At 41.1% G+C, this 23834-nt stretch overlaps 1 protein-coding gene across 3 annotated transcripts in view; it reads right to left on the bottom strand.

Moving 5' to 3' along the window:
• ARFGEF2 (ARF guanine nucleotide exchange factor 2) overlaps window positions 1–23834 on the bottom strand; it is a 58838-nt gene that overhangs the window by 24063 nt on the left and 10941 nt on the right. For 2 of the 3 annotated variants that reach the window (XM_090064798.1, XM_090064801.1), the window contains exons 2-20: window positions 20505–20535; window positions 18130–18253; window positions 15587–15733; window positions 14511–14690; window positions 13848–14067; window positions 12914–12985; window positions 12425–12576; window positions 12090–12220; window positions 11242–11476; window positions 10847–10946; window positions 8651–8790; window positions 7170–7278; window positions 5528–5729; window positions 4811–4922; window positions 3937–4142; window positions 2776–2860; window positions 2522–2690; window positions 1260–1411; window positions 739–867 (exon numbers count right to left, since the gene is read on the bottom strand). In XM_090064798.1, the coding sequence (XP_089920924.1) occupies window positions 739–867; window positions 1260–1411; window positions 2522–2690; window positions 2776–2860; window positions 3937–4142; window positions 4811–4922; window positions 5528–5729; window positions 7170–7278; window positions 8651–8790; window positions 10847–10946; window positions 11242–11476; window positions 12090–12220; window positions 12425–12576; window positions 12914–12985; window positions 13848–14067; window positions 14511–14690; window positions 15587–15733; window positions 18130–18253; window positions 20505–20535 (2696 nt within the window). The remainder of the gene's footprint in view (window positions 1–738; window positions 868–1259; window positions 1412–2521; window positions 2691–2775; window positions 2861–3936; window positions 4143–4810; window positions 4923–5527; window positions 5730–7169; window positions 7279–8650; window positions 8791–10846; window positions 10947–11241; window positions 11477–12089; window positions 12221–12424; window positions 12577–12913; window positions 12986–13847; window positions 14068–14510; window positions 14691–15586; window positions 15734–18129; window positions 18254–20504; window positions 20536–23834) is intronic. The other variant, XM_090064799.1, reaches the window with a different exon arrangement.

The raw sequence follows: 23834 nt of genomic DNA, 5'->3' as shown, positions 1-23834 counted from the left end.
ACCCCATATCTAGTAGCCAATTGAATGAGCTTTAGCTACAAGCTACAATTAGCTACAAGCACCAGAAAGCCCAGCTGAAGCACCCATCTATACAGACACTATGGAGCTAGGTTGAACTAATGCACTGCCTCTTCCAGAGAAGTGTGGTTTGTTTGATTTTTTTCCATGTCTGTCAGCAGCTTGAGCAGAATGATTAGAAAAATGTGTCTGGGTCAGGTTGTATGTTTGCTTAAAAGTAGATTGGCTTGGTGCATGGGTACAATGATGTTGCTAATGCAGGCTGCAGGTTTGGGTCCAGATCTGTAATATCAGGTGCTGGCCAGAAGTGGGCCTTTAAATATGAGACCCATGCAGGTCTCTATTCACTGGTCATCAGGGAAGAACTGGAGACAAGCTAGCAAGTGATCATAGTGGATACCCCATCAATAGGGGTCATCTGATAGTTAAGAATAAAAAGAATCAAATTTTCCAATATTCAACACCTCAAGACTGCATCAAAATGAAAAAAAAAAAATCTTTCTGGTAACAAAACATTCCACCTGCTCTCCTAGTCAACAAGTCATTTTTTTATTTAAACTTGCTTGAGGTGACTAGTGGAAAATACATGTCATCCCCTTCTATACTATATAAAGCTGTGAGATAACACCATTTTATAATCAGTTTTAAAAAATTCCTTTTTCTTCCGATGTCATGTTTGCTTCTAGAGATCTACACAGATCAGATCCACTATATACAAACCTGCATGCCAAAAATGCAGGCTATTCTGATTGCACATCGTATTCCTTCCAAACAGAGAGATGCAACTTCTGTGTCATCACAGTTCTGAAGACCAACGCTATAAGCTGCCAATAACGGAGTCCACACAAGCTAAACAAAAAACAAGCCTTTGTAAGTTTAGTAACTGCTTCTGGAAGAATTGGTTAGTCAGCAATGAAAACTAATTTGGAGGCAACTAGTGCCAACCAGGTATGTAACTATTTACATAAGCTCTTCTCAGTATCATTTGCTGTTTTCCTTTAGCTCTATATATTGGCATTGCCCTGAAAAAGGTCCATGCCCCCCCTCCAAAGCTCCTAGTTGTCTTCTTTGTATCCGTGAGTCTGACTCATATGACAGCATGCAACACCCCAGTGAAATAATCAGAAAAAGATACACTGCACCTCTCAGGTGAGAGTCCTAACGCTTGTTAATTACACATTTCGGATTCAAGAAAATCTTTTGCCCTACCAAAAGGTACACAGAGAATTCCACGCACTCACTTTGAACATGGGCCGGACATGCTCCAGGTGAGTGGCACTTGTAAAAGGAGACTTGGCGTGGCTTACTGCTTCCATGAGGGCTTTAGCTGTTTTAGCCATTTGTTCCATCTCCAGGTTGTACAATAACCGTCGCTGCTTCTCATTGGCTACATCTAAGGAGAACATGACACAACAGATAAAATTATTCTGTCAAACTCCTGACTTAAGCTACCCCAGATGCTGAATGAAGACCGTTGATAAACAGCAGCTTATGAAAACTTTTTCAGATACATTAATATTTCACTCAAGAATTTTTCCATGAGTCTCCAGAACAAGGCAAAGCCTTGCCTAATGCAGAAATTCACCCACTAGATGATACAAGACAGTTATACAGTTCTTCCTTTAATATGTCTTGTGCTCCACATTTTCTATGAAATTGATCTTTAATTATGCTTTTATAACCTAGGTCACATTTTATTTAAATATTCATTAAGTTTAGTATGAACATGATTATCAGTTTCTGCTCCAAGGTCTATCAAACAGATCCTGCTATTAAAATCACTGGTTACTTCTTTTGTGTCACCATAATTCCTCAGCTGGTGACTTTAGTTACTTCTTAAGCTAGAAAACCATTACCTGAATAGGGAACCTACAGGGAACACCTACCTATCGAAGGAAATGGATGCTGGAGGTGCAGTGCCTAGCCCTTTTCTTTCAGAGTGAGTACTAAATGAATGTCCAGTTTGTTATTCAGAGCACAGTACATCAACTCCAGCTGCACACCTTAAGTTCTCACCATTCTAGGCAAGAGAAGGTCACTCTGCAAACATGACTTAATCACCTCCAACCTCTATTTTCACCATATCAATTGAGACAAGCTCTTTCAGGCAAGCAGTAAGCCTCTGAACTATCAAGTGCCACTGGGAAGTAGGGTACAACATACAACAGCCACATACTAATTTCAAGGAGAACTGCTAGCTATTTCCTCTAGGTCAACTGCCAACTTATATTCCTGCATTTTAACACCCCTCTGATTCTCAAAATAGTAACATTACTCTTCATTGCTTTATCTTAACTGTTGCTTGGTGCTGGCTTCTTAAGCACCTGCTGTGTTTTTCACCTTCTGAACTGACCCTATTTTAGCAGTGGCTGAAGTGTCCCCCAGATGCTGCTTATGTACCATAGAAGTGTTAGCAAAGCTGAATTAGAGCATGCTAATTCTTGAATGACAGTCATTAGAAGAAGCTCAGAACTCTATATTCGAGTGTCCAATTAAATCTTACTTGGCTTACTCTTGGCTGAAACTGCATACTCCTTTGTCTCTTTCATTGAGATTTTCTTTCCTTCTATTTCCTCATAAATGGTGGACAGATATTCCTCTGGAAGGTCTTTACTATCATTGATTCCTCGATTCATTTTAATATATTGCTCTTTTGTCATTTTATTCTTTACCTGTCAAGAGGATGAAATGCAGATGTCAGATTTTGAATGCAAGTTCAAGAGCCCTAGCACCAGCTTGTAAGTAGTTTTTTCCTACCTGAGGACTGTGCAAGTCTGTAGTCAGCATTATAATAGAATATGCTAGAACATAGGCGGTGTCAGCACTAGCAAACAAGGTTTGCCTAAAACCACAAAAAAAAACAAAAACACACAAAAAACAGATTTTAGAGCCCATCTCAACTGGATCATTCATTCTATTTGCATATGAAGGAAAGATGCACACTCTTAAAAGGGGTGTGCGAGGTGGGGGGAATCCAACAAGGAATCTATCACTTTAGTCTCCAATATTAAAATTATTAACACTAAAAATAGGGCCAGCTCCTACTTATCTACTGAAAGCTACAACAAAGCCAATAAATTGGAGAGAGAAGCTTTAAAAAAAAAAAAAAGGCACATTAAGAAAGGCTTTTAAAAAATATACGCATTGCTATCCTTCCTAGGTTTTTGTATTCAGCAAGCACTTACAGAAATATGATTACTCACCAGTGTATGACATTTAAGGTTTTCAAAATTATTTCTAGAAGAACAGATACTATAATACCAATCTGTGGGGCAGGAGGAGAGGCACAACACTAACATCTAGCCTTAAATCAGTGCCAACGTATTGAAGCAAGTTATATTACTCAGAAGTTTAGAGTGAAATGGTCTATATCAAAGTGGCACATATATGCATGTTTGGCGAGTGGCAGAAGGCAAGTAGAAAAATGCGTCATTACATATAAGTTACTTCACAAGTCACATTTTTAATGCTCCTATTAATTTTTTCTTAAGTAATGCTGATCAAATTTTGGTCTTGCACCTGATCAGTTGAAAGTTATCAGGATATACAGCACTTAAAAGTATCCAGAGGTTGCTGATCAATTAGTACCCAGATACTTAATCAGAAAGCTTCCTCTGAAACGCCTATACTGTCAAGACTTCACAGTAATTTAGAAAATCTCTCATGGGAAAGTCTTAGGAGTCAAGTTTTCCTATTTAACCATAGGTTAGGTCATCATGGTAGTAACAGCAAACCCCACCCCCCAAAGAAATCCAAACCAAAAAACGAAACAAAACCAACAACAAAATAAAACATAAAACTTATCCCTAGTGTCCTGCCAACATGCCTTACAAGTAGGAGGGAATTGGCCATTAGCTACAGGCTGCCAGCAAGATTGCCATTCATAAAGTATTTATCCAATATTATACACTGAATTACCATTGGTTGCATTCAATGTATCTAGCTGCAAACTTCTCCATTAGTCTGTCAATCTTCTGGGCTTCACCTGGCAATCGGAAACCTTCCAGAAATATCCGCAGAGCAGAGACAAAGTCCTTCCCACAGAAATCAAGCTGGTCTACATAGGCGTACATCACCTCCTTGTTAAACTTGTTATTCTCCCCTAGAAATTCACCCACTTGAGTCTAAACATAGAAAAAGAGAGTTATGAATATTCTACACCAAACTAATTTTAGCACCTTATTTATGTTGCAGTAAGTAATTGGTATAACAGTTATAGCCAGTTTTATAAACTGTGATATGCTGCTCACTGTAGGCAGTGCCACTGCTGAACATGGAAGGTTCCAAGTACAGTATTCTGCATGGTCAGTCATGCCATTTACTAGCACCACCTTTAGAAACCAGTGCCACTGAGCTACTGACTCACATTAGAAGCATTCATTTTGAGTTGGTAGGATGGAGGAGTGGCAACAATATGGGGAAGAGAAAAGGAAGAAGGAGAGTTTTATTCCACTAGTACAAAATGCATTGTTTTGCTGTTATACACTACATCTACACTAGCAGTATTTGCTTGTACAGTATAATGATGTTCCTATACCAGTAAAAGTGCAGAGTCAGCATAGTTATAGCCACAGCATTAAGAGACACCAGGAAAATCCCATCCCAAAAGAAGAGTGCTACAAAACTGGAGGGAGTGTATAAAACAGGAGAGTGATGTCAGGGTAGAAGAATAAAAAAGGGCAAAGAAAGAAAGGAATATGGAGAAGAGCAGCCTGAGCTGCTTGAAGGCATAGGTATAAGTTGTGTCAAGAACAACATTAACCAATTTATTTTACGTGACATTCAATCTTACAAAACACAGGCGTTCTTCTTGATGGAGAAATTGTGCAATTTCCTCCGTTGTAGTGCCAAGCATTCCCTGTTCCTGCAGGTATTGTATTCCTCTCTTTGGCTTTTTATTAAACCTATTCACATAGGTACAATATAGAAAAAAAGAAGCAAAGCTGTAGTCTAAATTTAGCTATCATTTCTCAAAATATAAATGGTTCACAATTAAAGACAAAGAAAGGAAAAATATATTTTTTAAAAATCCAAAGGGTAATAATTAATTATGTCATTCTAGAGAACCCACCAAGTATATTTAAAGTCAGCAATACTGAAAGGGTCATTGTCCTGACAAATCAAGATCTTTCAGGACAAAAACCTGTCTTGTCCAAATGCTAGTATATGTAGTGCATGTATTACGGAAAAAAAAAAAGGATTTTGCATTTAACTGACAACACAAAGTAAACATGAATGGTAGAAGAGCTCATCTATAGACTGAAAGTCACGTTTCTATGCCAAAAGCTCTTCTCCTTTGTGACACAATCAGCCCAAAGAGGAGAAACCATAAAAAGGCAATTATGGCACGTGCTTCTGGTTACAGTAATCTCAGGCATTAGCTTCAACAGCTAGTAAAAAAAAGTTGTCACTTGAAGCTGTAAATGTGACATGTATTTCCTATAACATACAGTAACAGTAAAGATTTATCCAACAGACATTCAAATTTTCTTGACACAGCCAAACTTACAATTCTATTCCATGTTCAATTATCTCCTTCTGTTGCTTGATAACTTCAAATTGCTCAGGATCATCTGGGACAGAAGTCTGGGTGCCAACACTTCCAATTCCCGATGACACTGTTGACTCTAAGGAACTTACACTGCTCCTTCTGCCTCCACTTTCCAGACATCTTCCTTCCCCCATTTCCTGCTCTGAAGGTTTATCTGAACCTGAGAACAGACAAAGAATGTGAGAGATCTGATAAAAGCAATTAGCTTATTTCACATCGCTGTGTGAGTGTGAGTATCCAAAAAAACCACAAAAACATTTCTCTGCTGAGGGCTATGATTTAAGGCAGTAAGTCTCAAATCAGGGTGCTGTACTGCCTTGAGATCCTTTCTTGGGTCCCATGGGGTGCCACAGCATTAGCACTGTTAAGTATACCAACATTATTCACAAGATAAACCCAGAGATTCTGACCTGTTGTAGGCTTTGAGTTCTCTTCAACAGGAGAATTGCTCTATTTCATTTCTATAGTCAAAAGAAGTAAAAACTAAGAGCTGGTATTTTCCAAGGATGCCTTAAGATTAAAAAAAGGTTGAGAAGCACTGGTTTAAGGGAATTGAAAATCTCCAGATGAAGTACATGGAAACCAGGTGTTAAACACAAGCTTTTACAAGGAATTCAAAGGAAGTTTATGGCAGGGGGAAAAAAAGCAATCCTTCCCCCCCAAAAGAAAGGGGGCATATTTTTCAGATCAGAGGGACTTCTTTCTGGATTGTGTGACTGGTCATTCAAGGAGTCTTCAGGAGAAAAGATATGCCACTATTTGGAGAAGCCATGAGCTTAAAGGGGTAGGATCAAACACTATCATATTTTCTTTGAAAAAGTAAAACTGTAAGCCAGAGTACCCATGAGGCTGAAGCTTTGAAAAAAAGGCCATGTTCAAGTCCTGTGGAGTTGGAGAGAGCTGGCACTAATCTCAGGGGGTAGGCATTTGGACCATGGAAGCCTCAGCACTCAGAAGGGGGAAGAGAAAATTTGCATCACAAGTGCTCATAGAACGGCAGTCAGAGGCTATGCCTGTACTCAGCTCAGACTTAAAGCAAAGTACATGGATTCAGTGAAGCACCCAAAACACAGCAGGCTGGTGGCTGTCCAACAGGCAAGCCTAACTTGTGTTATAGATATATACCATTTCCTGCTTAACTTAATACTTCTGTTTCTAAGAAAAATAATTTTCCCCCATTTATGCTTTTAATCCCTATGGGCTTGGTAGATAAGAAACTTCACTTTTCACAGAAATGCATGAGACTCTTACAAGCTTCCACAAGTGTAGTTTAAAAATACATCTGGGAAAGTCCACACCCCAAGGAACCTAAAACCATGTTATTATTGCATCTAGCAGAAAGAGAGGAAAAAAAAAAAAAGGAAGGAATGACCTTAGTTAGCTACAGGAAGAGACTGCATGCTTAAACCAAGTAACTTGAAGATCTTATTTCTATAACCATACTCTCCATTTTCCCTGTTCTCCTTAAAGCCTGTCTGTACAAACACTTTCTGTGAAACAGCAAGGAGTTTTTGTGAAAATTCAAGTACACACCACTGATCTGATCAGAGTGCTACATGCTAGACATATATTGGTGTAAATTTAAAAAAAAGAATCTCACCAAGACTGGCTTGATGGTTGGGATTCACATAAAGGTCTTTGCTCCATTCTACCATGCACTTTAGGATTGAAACTAAACACTCCAGACCTTTCTTCCGCAGACTTAGTTCCTATATTTAAAAGAAAAAAAAAAAAAAGTCAATTGTACCCGACAGTTCCAGGTTGAGATATTAAAGGACTTAAACATTGCACAAAGTACATCTAAAACAAAGAGCAAGACAACAGGTTAAAAAATTTCTACTCATAAATAAGTTGCTTCAAGAAAATCCTAGGAAACAAAACTCACGTAAAGAGTCTTAATAGTAGAAAGTTGTCACAACTTGGGTCTAAAGTCAGGTTTTGTTTTTTTAAGATTGAATAATCTCAAACTGACAACTGTGTTACCATGCAACTGTTGATCAAGTGGTATTTTTAAGACTTTAGATGGAATACCAGAACAGCCCAATTCAATTTTGTCATGAAGGCAGGAAAAACGCTGCAAGGATATCAGAACTCTAAGTAGCAATGTTTTGCTGTGGCCCACACTGATTATAGGAATCCAGATACAGTAACCGGAACCGAGTCTGTTATCTAACATTTCTAACAGTACTTCTTACCTTTTACCTCGATTATACTACCAGCAAAAAGGCTTACAAACTCAGTTCACTTCCAGCTTAAAAAAACAATCCAAGGAAACAAACAAAACCAAAGAAAACCCTACAAACAAACAGACAGGCACATGCATCCTAACTGCACTATGTTCTTTTGCAAATACACATCCTGATCATTATTTTCATTCCTGACCTGAAGGGGGGAGTAAAGAGAGAGAAAAGGAGGTAAGTGTAACATATTGCTGATTTTACAACTGTAGCAGGGAGATGTGGTCATGTCCAGGATGAGTTCTGCCATTGAATGGTCCCTATGGTTTACTTTCAGTAATCGAAAGGATACATGTGCTCTTACTGGAAAGCCATAGTTGTGCCCCATCATTCCTTTAAGGACTGGGAACATGTTGTTTTAAAGGGGAGTGAGGGTGGGGAAAAAAAAAAACAAAACAAAAAACACCTTTGTGATGTAGAGGTACCCTAGTGATACCAAAGCCTTACATTTCATTTAACGAAGGCTCTGTTAACCGAGGACGTTCCTGAGGGAAGCATGCAATTAAAAAGCAAAAAAAATCAGATGGTGATGGTGATGGTGATGATGACATCTCAGTTGTATGTGGTAAGCCTCACTTTACAGAAGCGTTACATTTTCCATCCATATCCTAACAAAAGGACTGGCCAGAACATGTATATACTCGCACTATATTACTTGGCATCTATCCAGCTCAATTCATTAGGAAATGAAACAGGATTACTACCCTAATGACATAATACAATAGAAGCCAAATGACTGTAGCTGTGCTGCACTCTCAACCAGAAGAAACAATAGTAAATGACAAAGTACACAGGTCTTAAAAAGGAAAAGTAGTGCTATATTGTCTTCAAGGCTCCCTCTTACCTGGAGAGGTGTCATTCCCAACTCATGTCCGCTCCGTCCCTGAGCAATTTTAGACAAGTCATTTACAAGGCGCTCAAAAATATTAGCAGCATTTAAATCACAGTCATAGTTAACATAAATATCCACCACACACTGGGCATCTTTAAACAAAAAAAAAAAGAAACCAAGAAAGCAAGATTAGTTTAATTCAATGTCATAATCCAATATGAAGCCACATACACACAAAGATGACACTTCATTCCAAAAATAATGATCTCAGTTAGGTTTAAATATGTTTGCTAGCTCTACAATTATGCATCTCTATACAATTTTAAATAATTTCTTGATTGACAATATTCTATATGAATGAGAAAAATGCTTAAAAAAAAAAAAAAGACAACACTTATTGCTACTACTAATCTACCATATTCACCTGCCTATAGGACAAGGTCCCAATCCCCTGTCCCTCCCTGCAAATCAGCATGGGGGAAAAACCCTTAATCTTGTATTCACATACAAGAAAACCTGGGAACCATTTTTTTTTTGTCCTTTAAAAAAAAAAACAAAAAACAAAAGGAAACAACCCCCCCCAGACCAGCAGGTATTCCCTCCACAGAAAACTGGCACCAGGCCTGGAGGTACTGCAATACTATGCCAGCACTAGAAGGGCCAGGGCCAGGGCCAGCCCTGATGCCCTTCTCTTGGTGTCAAAAATGCTTGATCTTAGATGAAAGGCTGAGTTGTTGATTCTCCCCCCACCCCTTAAGGACCAGATCAGTTCTGATTTCTATTGGGCAAAGCCCAGTAGTCAAGTTCCAAGTTTCAACTGAGAAGAGCTCAATCATTCACATCAAAATGACTCTACCACCGAACAAGGATCTTCCTTCTCAGACTCAGTCTGGGGCTTTAAATACTCCCCAAATCTGTGGCAGACATCCTATGTGCAAGCCCAGGGATCCTGGGATTCAGATGTTCTCTAGCCTTGTTTGCTCTTAGCCCAAAGACCAGGGAGCAAGCCAGGGGGAAAGCAAGAAAACAGTTGTGTGTTGTCGCCCCCTCCCCCGCAAACAAAATTGTGCAGTTAAGTTTCCTGCATTTGAGGAAACTTGCAGGGGTTGGCATGCCTGGAGTATAAGGAATAGGCCTCACCCTGGAAAAACCACTGAGGTGATCACGGTACTTCCCCTGCGAGGTCCAAAGCCAAAAGGCTGAGATGCTGGTGGGAGCTTTTAAGGAAAAAGTTTTGTCCTCCAAATCAAATTAGCCAGATCAGTTCCAAATCCTTTGAATTGTTTAAGAACCATACATGGTCCTACTACTGGCAAGTATCCTCCACCCCAGACTTTTCAGCCTGGGGCTTCAGATGCTTCCAAATCTTTTGGCAGGGATATTATGTGCAGGCCCAAGCCTGGAGGCTTGGGGTCCAAATGCCCTCCGGTTTCACTTGCCCTCAGCCCTACGGCCACAGAAGCAAGCTAGGGAGGAATCTCCCATTTCCATAAAGTCAGCAAGTAGCTGAGATCCTCCCACTGGAAGCTGGCCAGTGGGAAGCTAACTATGAGGCTCTCGTGGGGAGTCTCGTCTGTAAGCAGACAAAGGTCCACTACACACTGCCATTTAAACCGCATTACCTTGGTCATGGTATTTCCTTGAGATGCTGGTGGGAACCTACCACAAGAACAGGTCAGTGCAGCCCATCTACTTATGATAATGCCCATTGCATACAGCCCCCCTCAGCACTGATACTTGGTGGGGGAAATCTGGAGTGTGCACACACACACACACACACTCTAAATTGAGCTTTTTGGCTTTGAACCAATATCATGCATAGTTTGTACTATGTATAAGAAAGTACAAAAGTTTTACTTAAAAATGTGTTTAAGGAATACCTGCACCAAAACCTGCAGCAGTTTGCAAAAAGGGTAGAATGCATCAATTCTGGATGAAGTCTACGGGTACCTGTAGTAATTTGCTTATGTGCAAATTAGTATACGAATGTTTGGTTCAAAAGTCAGTGTTTTCAAATTTGCCCTCACTTTCACATACTTAGAGAAAGCAGGGTCTGATAGAAGGGGGCAGAGGAAAGAGGCTGCAAAAGGATGGAGGATGGGGGGCAGGGAGCAAAGGGCCACGTCCCAAGGACATCCTCCACTTCATTGTCAAGTCAAAATAAAGCTACATGGTGAAGAACAAGCGTTTACTTTTACAATGAAATACCTGCACAAATTCTAGTCAAGGTCTGAATCACCATCCATTTGTGCTCAAAAGAACTCGAGGAGGTCTCTAATATATTCAGGAAGATCTCTTTGAAAAAAACCTGTGCAGAGAAAATAAGAACAGGACCTGATGCCTGAATGTTTCTACTGAAAAGCTTTACAACACAGCTAAATGAGCATATTCATTTTTTACATAGCAATTTTGCTTGGATACAAGGCTTCATCTCATGCATAAGTAATTTTATTTGAAAGCAGTAGTCCACCAGCTTGCATAGCAAGCAAAATTGCGACGTGACAATTTTTGAAGTTATTATATGCTGCCTTTTATCAATAAAGTAAATTGGATTAATTAATATACAACATCTTGCATATAAATTGAACACAAAGCTCTCTTACCTCAATCTGCATTTTTAAATGGGTTTTAAAGTTTGAAAGCAGGGTGAGAAAAATGGCAAGAGACAGCTCAAATACATCAGGTACAGAAGAGACTCCATTTTTCGATAATGCTACACAGAGATATTGCTTGATTGCATTGATGAACATTTCATGTGTCCTGAAAACTGGACCAGCATTCTGTAATACTGAGAGAAGCAGCTGAAGGGACACGATTTTAGAACGCAACTCATGGGATCTGGGGAGAAAAGCCAAAAAAAGAGAGTTGTTAAAATTAAAGTCACTTTCAGATGTCTCATATATATGCATCTTTGCATGTAGTATGTGATAGTTACAGCAGTTCTTTGTGGACGCATGGAAGTGAGCATAGTCTTTGCCCATTTCACAGAAGACAGCTTGCTTGCTGACACTACATGCATGCAAAGCTACATTTTTTATTTGGGAGTCTATCCTTTAAGAACAGAACATCTGAAACTCACAACTCAGCCAGTCACACTATCTGAACAGAGACATAGGGTCTGAATTACAGGAGGAGTATTGTCTTCTAAAGAACTTCAGAAATACTACTGCCAATGTATCTTTGACTGACTGCAGAACTGGCGAGTCATTATTAAAGAGTTACTGAAGATTCCCTTAAGTATTGTACATCAAACACTGGGAATTATCTAAGTAAGGATGTTACACAGAGAAAATTCTCATTGCAACAACCATCTAGATATCTGAAACAAGGAAGTAACTTGGAAGCTCTGGATATCCAGGTTTGTGCTCTAAAGTAATACAGAATTCAATTCATTTTGTTCTTATAACAGCTTCCAGGAAGAAGTAAGATTCAATTAACAAGATGTCTTTACTTGGGATCTGGTGGTCCATCACCGAGGGGTTTCATTGAAAGCTTGCACAGTGACCGGAACACAAGGAAGGCATCTTTTTGCAGGATATGGGAGAATTTGGCAGCTGCTTGAGGTCCAGGTACATCTGTTTCCTAATGGATCAAGAACCATAACATGAAACTTTCAGAACAGCTGAAAAAGGCAATACAAGTTGCAGAGTACCTGTACAGCCCAGTTTAGTCACCCTTTTTAAAAAAAAACAAATTAACATGAAAGCAACATTAGAGTTATTTTTGCCTCATCTTCCTTCCCAAAAGTAAAATATTACTAATACAATAACCATGAAAGCTATTTACCAAGTTATCTGTGGAGGAAACAGATTGTCTGTCATCTGGAATTCCGTTTGTTTGTACATTTTCATTGCTACAACCAGAATGGGCAAGATCCACAGCTTCTGATTCTGATGAGGCCCTGACTGTTTCAGATACAACGTGCTTCTCCTCAGCCACTTAAAAAAACCCAAAAAACAAGGTAAATACTTGTGATAATAAATTATGTTCCATATCAATCCTGTATGATTAAATGCTTTGTGTGTACAAGTGACACTCCCGTTGCTGATGCAGAGAGCAGCACTAATAGCTTAGGGACTCTGTCTTAGCCTTAGCCAGAGGAGGGTTATAGTAATGCACTAAAAGCTAATGTGTAGGAGGGTGCTGAGTGTTTCTACTTAATGGCTCAGTAGGTGCCCTAGACAAGACGTGTAGTTTTTAAGACAGCAGAGAAAAACACTGGACAAACAGCTATACAACTGCTTGGGAAAGGTTCTTCCCAAATAAAAGATTTACCTTTAACAGCTGATGTGACCACATCCTCCAAGATGTCTTTAATCATTTCCTGTCCTCCTTCAGTTGTTTCTTCTGATACCAAGAAAAAAAAAAATGGTGGGGGAGGGGAGGAGGAGGGATGGGCAGGAGGGGAGACAGAAGGGTTAAGAATACTGCAAGTTTAAATCTATTTTAAAAGGCCTTTTTAAACATATATAAAAATACATACATGCATGAGATACTCAACATTAGGAAATGGTATATTTTAATTACTGCAGTAAAATATTAATGCTATGCTTCAATTATTGTTAAAAATTACACTATTTTACTATTATGCCAAAAACCCTACTTAAACAGGACATGAAGAGTGCCAAGCCAAGCACACAAAAGTTAGGAAATTCCAAAAGTAAAAGCTGCCTGTGGAACCTTAGTGTGCATTCACTAGGGTCCAAGCTATACAAAAACTTCACATACAATTTCTTCCAAGAGGGCCAACGCCAAGCTTAGTGCTGACATTTCCAAATAACATAGCTCAGCTTTCCATTTTCCTTCCCACTCACCCATCGCCTGAATATCAAAAGGGCACAATCAGTGCAAATCTTACATATGCAAACGTCATTATTTTACTATAAAATATAACACTGGATTTGTTGGTAAATGGTTTTAATCTGGTAGAGAATGTTTTTGAGTTCCAAGGAAGATGCATCTCATTTACTAATGAGTTTAAAAAGGTACTGCAGTCAATGGCAGGATCCTGGAATATTTGGTTGGGCAACTAAAAGGTGACAACACTCATATACACAGAAAACTAAAACCCCATTTGAATAACTTGACTGCCACAATCACTCTTTTGACAAAGAAATTAAAGCGACATAGGCCTGGGTTACAAAGAAGGGCAAAAGATGGAAGAACCATTGTCAAAAAGAGTCAGCAGAGACAATATAATCTTATTTACCAGATACTGAAGAAGTCTGATCTTTCCCTGGCTTCTGGTCCCCATTTTCTGTACTCTCAGGCTCCCCATTAGTTAAATCTCCTTTTGCAGGGGTAGAAAGCATCATTTCCTGTTGGTTGTGCTTTAGTTTACTAATCTTTGGAGACTCTGCTACAGTTTGAATCACAGGAGATTGGGATTTTTGTTGATTTGTTTTTTCTAATTCTCTGGCTTCTTGTATCTAAAAAAAAAACCCAGCATGATAGAAATTCTCTCTATGATGCAACATGATAAAGCAGAGACTTAATGTAACTAAAGGACCAAACAAGGATATACACCATGAAAAGTATACCAAGTGTCTCAAATTCAGGAGGACAATTAGCTGATTAAAGTTAACACTAATTCCTTCTGCTCTAGTTGTAAGCTTATAGCATCTCTCAATTTGTTTATGCAGAATTAAGTGGAAGACAGAGGGTCATATCTTGTTATCAGGAACATGCTTCAATCAGGTTTGAAGTGTGTGGCTTTCAACATGATTAAGTGCAGAATCTGGACTCGGTGCTCTTCACTATTAAAGCCAGAGGTATTCAATTATGGTAGCACAAAAAGCAGAATAGTGTGGCTCCTTTTCCAAGGCACCAACATTAGAGAAGACAGATCAGTAAAAAGGTAATAGCTACATACAGCCTGATTTTCCATCCGTGTGAAAATAACGTTCAACATCTGAGTAAGGGTAGCCTTGGCAGTAGTCTGATTAATGAGATTTTTGCTGGCCAGATAGATGTTGTAACAGGTTCTAACAGTCTGAAGGATTGTTCCTTCATGAATTTCTATATATGGAGAAGTTACAGCAGTAAGCAGAGCCTGGAAAAAAAAAGCACAAAAGAGTACAACAGATCTAAATACACAGGAACAGCCATATTTGTAGTAGATTTAAACTAAGTTATAGGAGCATCTACTCCTGGCCATTCACATAATCATCTTTAAATGTGCCTTTTTTCAATCTTTATAAACTGGAGGAAGTTTAATTGGAATGATTAAAGAGTTCTCATATACTGGATGATCTATTCTATGCAGCTATTTTTCAAATCAGTGCGTGTTTGCCTCAGTAGAAGATTTATTGTCAAAGTAAACCCTTTCTACCTCCACCCCTAGCACCTGTCTTAGCACCCCTAGCACCTGTCTTAGCAGTCATTTATTATGAGGATTCCTATCTTTGACCAGGGAAACCTCAAAGATTTAGCATCAAATTATTCAACATCCACCAAATCAGTATTTTTTTTTTTTTTTTTTACCATCAATGGCAATACCCAAATAGTCCTGAATAAGAGGAGAAATAGACTAATAATAATCTAGGGAAAAGCCAAAAGGATTAGCAGCCAATTCCTCTCCTCAATTTCTGACACATGAAACTTGCACATCAAGGCTTCGTCCCAGAGAGAGGTAAGAAATTTAGAAGCCATTTATACAGATACCTCCGATTTTATAGTTTGGTCATAATTATTCATCTGTGGTTTCCTTTCCACCCCCACCCTCGTGGGGGGGGTGTTGTTTTTGAGCCCCAATTCCTTACTGATTTGACAGCCTCCCAAAATGCCTATGGCTAGATAAAGTGCAACAAGTGGAAAAACTGGTCCTTAAATGAAGTTTCAGATTTAAGAAGCCTGTTGTAGCACCTTAAAGCACAGGATGAAAGGAATCTTCTATTAAGCAAATTAAGTTCTTAAAGTAACTGTATTAGAAATATCAAAGTCAAATACCTTTATTATTTGCAACTGAACTCCCTCATCTGTTTGAGGTCCCTGAAAGCAATTGCAAATGGTTTCCACTATCCGGTCAATGAGGCGTTTTCCAGGAGCTCCACTATCTGGAGCATTGCCAGTGATATGCCCATACGCAATGAGTTTCTAAGCAGAGATAATACAAATTACATATTGTCAAGTACCAAACACCTGCAGGGTAGCACAGAAGCCTTCTTTTAGTCTACAATTCCATGAACTAACAGGACCATTCTAGGAGACGCTTGACTTTTCATAAAATATAGTTTCATAGTTAGTAGTAAGTTTCATAGTTCATAGGGTAAGAAGGGACCTAAGCAGATCATCAAGTCTGACCCCCTGCCGTGGCAGGAAACAAGTACTGGGGTCAAACGATCCCAGCAAGGTGTTCATCTAGCCTCCTCTTAAAGACCCTGAGGGTAGGAGCCTGCACCACTTCTCTTGGAAGTTGGTTCCAGATCCTAGGAGCCCTGACAGTGAAGTAGCGCTTCCTGATGTCTAGTCTGAATCTACCCTCTGCCAGCTTGTGACGGTTATTTCCAGTCACTCCTGGTAGTGCTCGGTAGCCATGAACTCATCTGCTTGGTTGGTCTATGCCCTGGGGCACATACACAGTGAATCATGGCTCTGCCCTGGCTCCAGACCACCATTGCCACAAAATCCCAGCCCCAGTCCCAGTGCAGCTCTCTGCCTGGCCATGTACCCTGCCAGCAAAGCTTGGGCCAGCCTCCATGGAAACTCCAGTCCCACACCATCAAAGCCCTTCCTTGGAAACTGGCTGCAGTGATTTGGGTAGGGGCTGCTGGGAAATGGAGTATGACTACCGGCCAGATCCACCCTTTTGCCCATACCTGCTCTAGGCAGACTAAACTTTTAAAGAATTTGAAGTATTCTAAGTATTTTTCCATACTTAGACAATGTAGCACCTCCTTTGCAAGCAACAGATTTCATAGACATCAGGGCTGGAAGGGACCTCGGAAGATCATTGAGTCCAGCCCCCCCGCCGCAAAGGGCAGGAAGTCAGCTGGGTCATAGGATCCCAGCAAGATAAACATTCAATTTGCTCTTGAAGGTGTTCAATGTAGGTGCTTGAACCACCTCTGATGGCAGGCTGTTCCAGACCTTGGGGGCTCGGACAGTAAAGAAATTCTTCCTTATGTCCACCCCAAAACAGTCTTGCAGTAGTTTATGACTGTTCAACCTCATCATCCCTTGGGGCGCTCTGGTGAACAAACGTTCTCCCAGATACTGGTAGTCAACCCTGATAAACTTATAGGTGGCCATCAGATCACCCCTGAGCCTGCGCTTTTCCAGGCTAAAGAGCCCCATGGCTCTCAGCCTGTCATCGTAAGGTCTGTTTTCCTGACCTCTGATCATGCGCGCGGCTCGTCTCTGGACTCTCTCGAGCTTCTCCACATCCTTTTTGAATTGTGGAGCCCAAAACTGGACGCAGTACTCCAGCTGCGGCCTCACCAAGGCCGAATACAAGGGGAGAATGACATCCCGGGATTTGCTTGAGAACCATCTATGGATGCAAGCCAGCATTTTGGTCACAGCACGCAGCCGCAGCATCGCATTGCAGGCTCATGTTCATCTTGTGGTCAACGATGACCCCCAAGTCTCTTTCTTCCATAGTGCTAGCCAGCATAGCACTGCTGCGCCTATAAGGGTGCTGCAGGTTTTTCTTTCCAAGGTGGAGAACCTTGCATTTTTTGGTGTTAAACACCATCAGGTTCTCGTCCGCCCATTTGCCGAGCCTGTCCAGGTCAGCCTGGATCACCTGCCTATCTTCTGGCATGGATGCTTTGCCCCGAAGTTTGGTGTCATGTCTAAAATAGCTATATATGAAGCAAAAGGATTTCACCATATCAATCTGCATTACAGCCATTAAAATATAGGTCTTTATCACCATTTGCTGCCATTAATAACTCAAAAGGACTTGTTTTTAAAAATACCAGACAGACTAATTCTGTTCAAGAAGTTAATTTTTTTAACTCATTTAAGACAGAAGACAAGGGAACACAATCCAATTATCTGATCAATCCTTCATGCAAAAAAACTCAACTGACTGCAAGTAACCACTAGAAGGCAGTTTGAGTTTGATACAATAGCCCCACTGGAAGTGCTTGTTTCTGCTCAACTCTTTATGGAAAAGGCTTTACATGGTGACAGAAAATGCTGAAATGCATTAAAAAAAAATCTGCAGTTGATGCATATTTATTCAGTTCAGAAACTTCTTCAAGTGAAGACTGAATGAAAGCGACCTTTTCTGGGGAAGACCCCAAGGGAAACCACACACATTTCCCATTTTAACAATGTCCGCTTTCAGCACAGAGCAGTTTCAACCACGTTTTGTAAAGCCTTACGTGTACATATGTAAATGCAGAATAGCGCAACTCTGGAATTGTATGCATCCTGGCTAAACTAACTCCTTCACCTTAATGATTTCTACAGTGAGTGTCAAGATTTTACACCTGCCAGTCTGCCCATTTCTCATATTATTCAAGTTTAGACAGAAGACTCACCTGTAAGCAGTCCAGTGAGGTACTGACAATACGTGGGGACTTTGACTGACAGGCCAGCTCAAACGGAAGGAAATATTTATCTGCTTCAATGAAGTTAGCTTTCGGTGGGGCAGCAGTGCCTTGACTGAGTTAAGAAGGAAAAGAAGTAATTGCCCTAAAAATGACTGCATTTCTTTCCCATCAGAATGACTGCTCTGTGCCATTTGAGTCAGCATTATGTAAAGAACATGCAGATTTATCCCCAAAACACTAAATACACACTTTTATCAAATCACACTATAAGCAGTGTACCAAAAACAGACTTTAAGTTCTCTCTCCATTATTCATTTTGATGAGCCCATCAACAATAGCACACACAAAACCCAATTCACTTTCCATGCATTTTATTTGAAGATATCATGGCTTTAGTAGAATTGCTCCTAATTTCAGCAAATACAAATGAGAAGTGGGGGCAGGGAGGGAGGGGGGAAAACAAGCCTACTCTTTCCTCAATGATTCTCCAAGACAGACTGTACCTACAGACACACTCATTCATGTTCTAGCTAGAATGCATCAGAGCAGTACTGATTAATCGTTAAGGTTAATTGTTGGTTAATTGAGTCTGCTTTTCTTTCGAATTAAAACGCTCCAGCATCACCTTGCCATCATGTGTATTAAGTCCCCACGTTTCAAAATGGCCAGAGACGCTTTATTCAAACCTCATCAAATGAGCTTTAGATAAGGCATCCCACAGCCACTCTGAAATGCACAGGGGCCCAATAAACGTGCTGGTGAGCCATTTTAATTAGAGCAGCTGTCCAGGAGCCACTTTAAATAAAATGCCCACCCTCTGAGCACATGAACAGCAGGTACAGAAAGGACCATACAAAAGTGACATTTCATGTTATTCTACTTAAATTGCCAATTCAACTGAAAATAGTTGGATATCAACCAACTTGCAGAGAAGCAGAGAGAGCTAATAAATGGATGAAATGCTGGGTGCATGGCCAGCAGCCCATATTTTTGTAGGTTCTTTAGAAAGCAAGTATGAATTCCTGGTATGTAAGCTGGGGGGGGGGGAGGAGTATGAATTCCAGATTGCAAGGGGGGAGGAATACTGAGACCACAATAAATATTTTTACTCTTAGTAGCAGAATTAGATAAGATAATGATGTCTTGAAAATCTGAGCAAGACAAAGGACAGATCTTCATGACTGAGTTCCACAAACAAGTTTTAATTGCTATTTATCCATTTTGAAATCAGTAATGCTTTTTCACCTTGCTGTCAAAGTGTTTCGCTAGAAACAGAACCTATTAGAGATAAGAAGTAAACAGGCCTTAACAATTGCTCTCTCCAACTTTGCACAGAAAAAATAAACTAGCTTCTGGATTATATTTTGATTATTTATTAGACAACTAATATAGTCCGAGTAAGAAAGCATAGTCTAAGCCAGTGCTTCTCAAAGTGGTGATCTGCGGACCGGTGCTGGTCTGCAGCGAGTTGCCCGGAAAGAAAGAAATATATTTTCAGAAGCATAATATTGATGTCATAGTGCCACAGTTTGTACATTCCAACACTCCAGGTGATGTCACATCGTGCAAGGTGAGGAAAGGGAAAGAAATAGCCGGTTGCGCATTTGTGTAGCACTGTTACACACAGTTGCTGCCACCAGCTGAACCGGGCACCGGCCCCTGGCCCACTGGAAAAAAAACCTGCCGGTCCGCCACATCAGCCAGTTTGAGAAGCGCTTGTCTAAGCTATGAAACATCTTCTGCTTTCCTGAAAAAAGGTTGTGGAGTGTACAAATCTCTAGTGAAATATTTTGTTTTACACCAAATCCTTAAGTGCTCATGATCTCATACAAAAACCCCATACACTTTCTTCCATGAAAGCCATCCCACCTTTCAGTTTCAATTCAAATTCAAAGTTCATAATGCTAGAAAGAAATACAGAGACTTGATTAACAGATATCTAATTAAACGTTTTTATGTATTGGTATCTTTGGTCCAGACGAATAATAGCATGCATAGTTGAACACACACGAGACACCAAGTGTAATTCATTAACATGCACAATTTCTTCAAAATCTGTTGAAGGAAAAATCCAGTTAAAAGAAAGGATGCTAATTTTCCACATCCTGAGGAAGTGTAGCAATAATCTGACTTACAATAGCAGTTGTGGCCCTGGTAGTCAAATCATGAGTATTTCATAATTAGGACATCCCTTGCCCGCCCCTGAAACCTTTCTTGCCAGGAACACATTTATAAACTTGTTCCAATAAACTAACTTGCTTGCACCTATTACTACTCAGATACTTGCACATTCGCTACCATGTAGATGTTGACAAACGGTCAAAAATAAAAACTGTAACATGGTGTAGCAATTAGACACTTACCTTGGCTTTTCAATCTCTGCTTTTATTTCATCTGGGGAAAAAAAGAAAAGAAAGAATAATGAAGGTGCTGCAGCACCCCATGGAAAGAGTGATGCTTCCAGAAGTCTTCAGAAGTATCAACAGAGACTTCATCACCTTACTCAAAGTGGTATCAATTTAACATCCCAATATGGTTATTTTTATTAGTATAGCATCTAGATTTAATTGTGGACCATAACTCCACTGGGCTGCTACTATTAACCATACTAGTTCCAGTTACAAAGTTAAGTCCAAGTGATAGGCAATTCACTTCATAGGTACTCTTTGCAACCCCTATTGGACAGTGCCAGTTACATAAGCACTCTCAAAAGTGTAATTATGCAAATGACAGTAAGAAAGGAGATGACAAAACTGCTGAGACACCTGCAGGACTCAAGTACTATGATTATGCTTTTACTATTAGCAGCCAGCAGATATTATCTACTGGTAGACTTTGAAACACACCATCCACATCGAGTAACAAAGCCTACGTAGAACGGCAAATATTTTTCTCCCCAGTGGAATGCTTAGAGTCTCTCTTAAGTTCAAGTGCTGATACTATATAGTGGGCCACTTGGCTCACGATGTAATTCGTTAACACATGGCAACTGCAATGCCTCTCTGTGGCATCTACAGTTGTTTAGAGTTTAATGAGAGTTTGCACTTGCCATGCAAAGCTCTCAAAGTACTTTGAACAGGTTGAACCTTTTCCATGCTTCATAAAACAGTAGTCCCATTTTTAAAGAAAAATACAATGGAATTTCTTAAAATATTGGAACCTCCTCTCCCAATTTTGTTTTTGTGGAGTTTATGCAAATTTCTCAGCAATGCCAGAATTAGTTAGTCAACCAATACTTCCACTCTCATTCCAATCCCTTTCAAATCAAACCCTCGTGCTCACTAGCCCACCTGAGAATTTGATCCACTACTGGACTTCACCCGAAGAGAAATTTAAAAGTATTTCTCCCACTTTCTAGGAAATGCTAGTGTAATCAAAACACAGGCAATAAGACAGTGCAATGATGAAGAACCCACCTGGCTGACCTAGTCTAACATTTTCTATTGCTAGTAGCAGCATAAGACAAGGACAAAAGAAATGCACATGGGGTACATCTACACCAGACACTTTACCGTATAGTAGTCTACTGAGCAGCAAAGCATCAGCATCTACATGTACTCATATTTACTGTAGAGTAAAATTAGTCTACTGTGCACTTAGCTACTATTCTAATATTATAAAAGCCTTATTCTGTCTGTCCATAATGCTTTATTTGCACTCTGATTGGCTGACAACCAACCAGAGTGCTCCAAGTGTTTGAACAGGAGACGGTGTGGCGGAGTGCTGCCATGATGGCGGGGACACAGGGGATGGAGTTGGGGTGGGGGGAAAGCCAGGCCAACACAGCTGGACTGCTTCCCTTCCACTCGCTACAGGCAGCAGCAATGGAGCAGGGGGGAGGGGAGGAGCAGGCCCATTCCCCTCACTCCCCCAACTGGATGGGAAGCAGGGGAAGGGCCAGACGCAGGGGGGCAAGGAGAGGCCAGGCCCTGACAAAAGCTGACAGGGAGAGGGCATGGTGGCAGCACCCCACCACTGCCGCGGCTGCCACGCCCCAACACCAGCCCCAAAAAGGGGGGAGGGGAGGTGTAGAACGGGCCCAACCCTGAAGCTGCAGGGGCGAGGGTGGGGTAAGAGGGACCCCCCTCGCCCATCATTCTTGATGGGCAATTGGCTAGTCTATAAATACAAATAGTAAATTAACTGTGTAGTAGATACTGAGCAGTAAAACAAATGTAGACACTGTCCAAGAACAAATTTGCTCCTGGTCAGACTAGCCAGCAAGGAGCCACAGGGGATAGGGGACTCTCTCAGTCCTGGTGCTGCTCATTTCCCTGGCTCCCCACAGAAGCTAGGAGCTGATCAGCACCAGGACTGGAGAGCTCTTTGTCCCCTGTCCCAGCTCCTCAGCAGAGTTGGCTAATCTGGGGGACAAGCAAGGGCTGAACTCTCCACTCGGCCTGAAGCTGGCTGGGACATGCCCCAGAACCGGACGGTTTCTGGACAGCCCCAGGCTGCACTGCGAAGCCCCCACTGGGCATGGGGCTTATCCCCAAGTGCTGGGGCAGGAGAGCTCTGCAGCAGCTGTCTCCTGGTCCTGTGCATATCAGGACCCCTGCCAATGTGTACAGGGTCAGGAGACAGCTGCCACTGCAGCTGGCAGAGCTCTCCTGCCAGTCCCTGGGCTAGCACCCAGGAGGAGCCTGGAGCTCCCCCTGGCTGCTACAGCGGGGGAGAGCAGGGCAGGAGCAGCCCTGTACCAGGCTTCTCCCACTGTGAACAAATCTGTTCCCAGGTAGGCTTACTGCACAGTATTTTTACTGTGCAGTAAGCCTACTTTGGATTAATAGCACACGTAGATGCGACCACAGAATCTTATTGTATAAGCAGCTCAGTTTGTACAGCTAGACAGGGAGCCCACTGCCTGGTAGAGTGGGTCAGCATTTTAGACGATGACTTGCTCTGTATTACATGTTCTAAACCTTTGAATATCCTTTTTTTTTTTTCAAAATAAATGAAAACTTATCACAGAATGCCCAAGAAGTAGATCAGCAAGTTAGTGCTATTGTCATTTGTAAAATGGAGAAACGAAAGCAGTATGAGAAAGCAATTTATATAAGAACAAATCACCAAGGAAGGTATATTTGAGGGGTATTTTTGAGATTAGAGACCCTCTATTCCCAAGTGCCAACAGGGGGCATGTGCAGCAGAGCTCACCCAGGCAGTAGGGTGTAGGTAAGATCTGTGTCCCTCCCCCTTGGCCTGCAGCTGCCCCCACACCACTCCGCATGAGACAAAGCCTCACCTGCTTCCGCCTGCAGCAGCCTACGCCATACTCCCATCCACACCTGCCCCAGACCCACTGATGGCACTGCCCTGGGCCAATATGCAGTTTCCTGGCAGGGCTGCACCCACTGTTTCTGCAGTCATCTGGGTACTGCTTGGCCTCCCCCCACCTCCAGCAGCTCCTCCTCCTCCTGTTGCGCCCCTCTGGGCAGCAGGCAGCACAGGAAAGCAGTGGCAGCCATGGGGACACATGCTAGGCACTACATGCCTAAGCAGAGCACCACAGGGGCAGTCACAGGCCAGATACAATCAATTTGCAGGCCGGATCTGACTCATAGGCCATATTTTGCCCATCCCTGAATTAGAATCTATATTCGTGGCGACTGAAAAATGCAACAGGTTACCAAAATGCAAATTAACGTCCGGTTCATCACAAAAGAACTTGACGCAATCATCTAAAATGCCTC

This window comes from Crocodylus siamensis, chromosome 10, assembly GCF_052110815.1.
Source record: "Crocodylus siamensis isolate JL-2025a chromosome 10, ASM5211081v1, whole genome shotgun sequence".
NCBI lineage: Eukaryota > Metazoa > Chordata > Crocodylia > Crocodylidae > Crocodylus > Crocodylus siamensis.
This window is presented reverse-complemented; position numbering and strand designations above follow the sequence as displayed.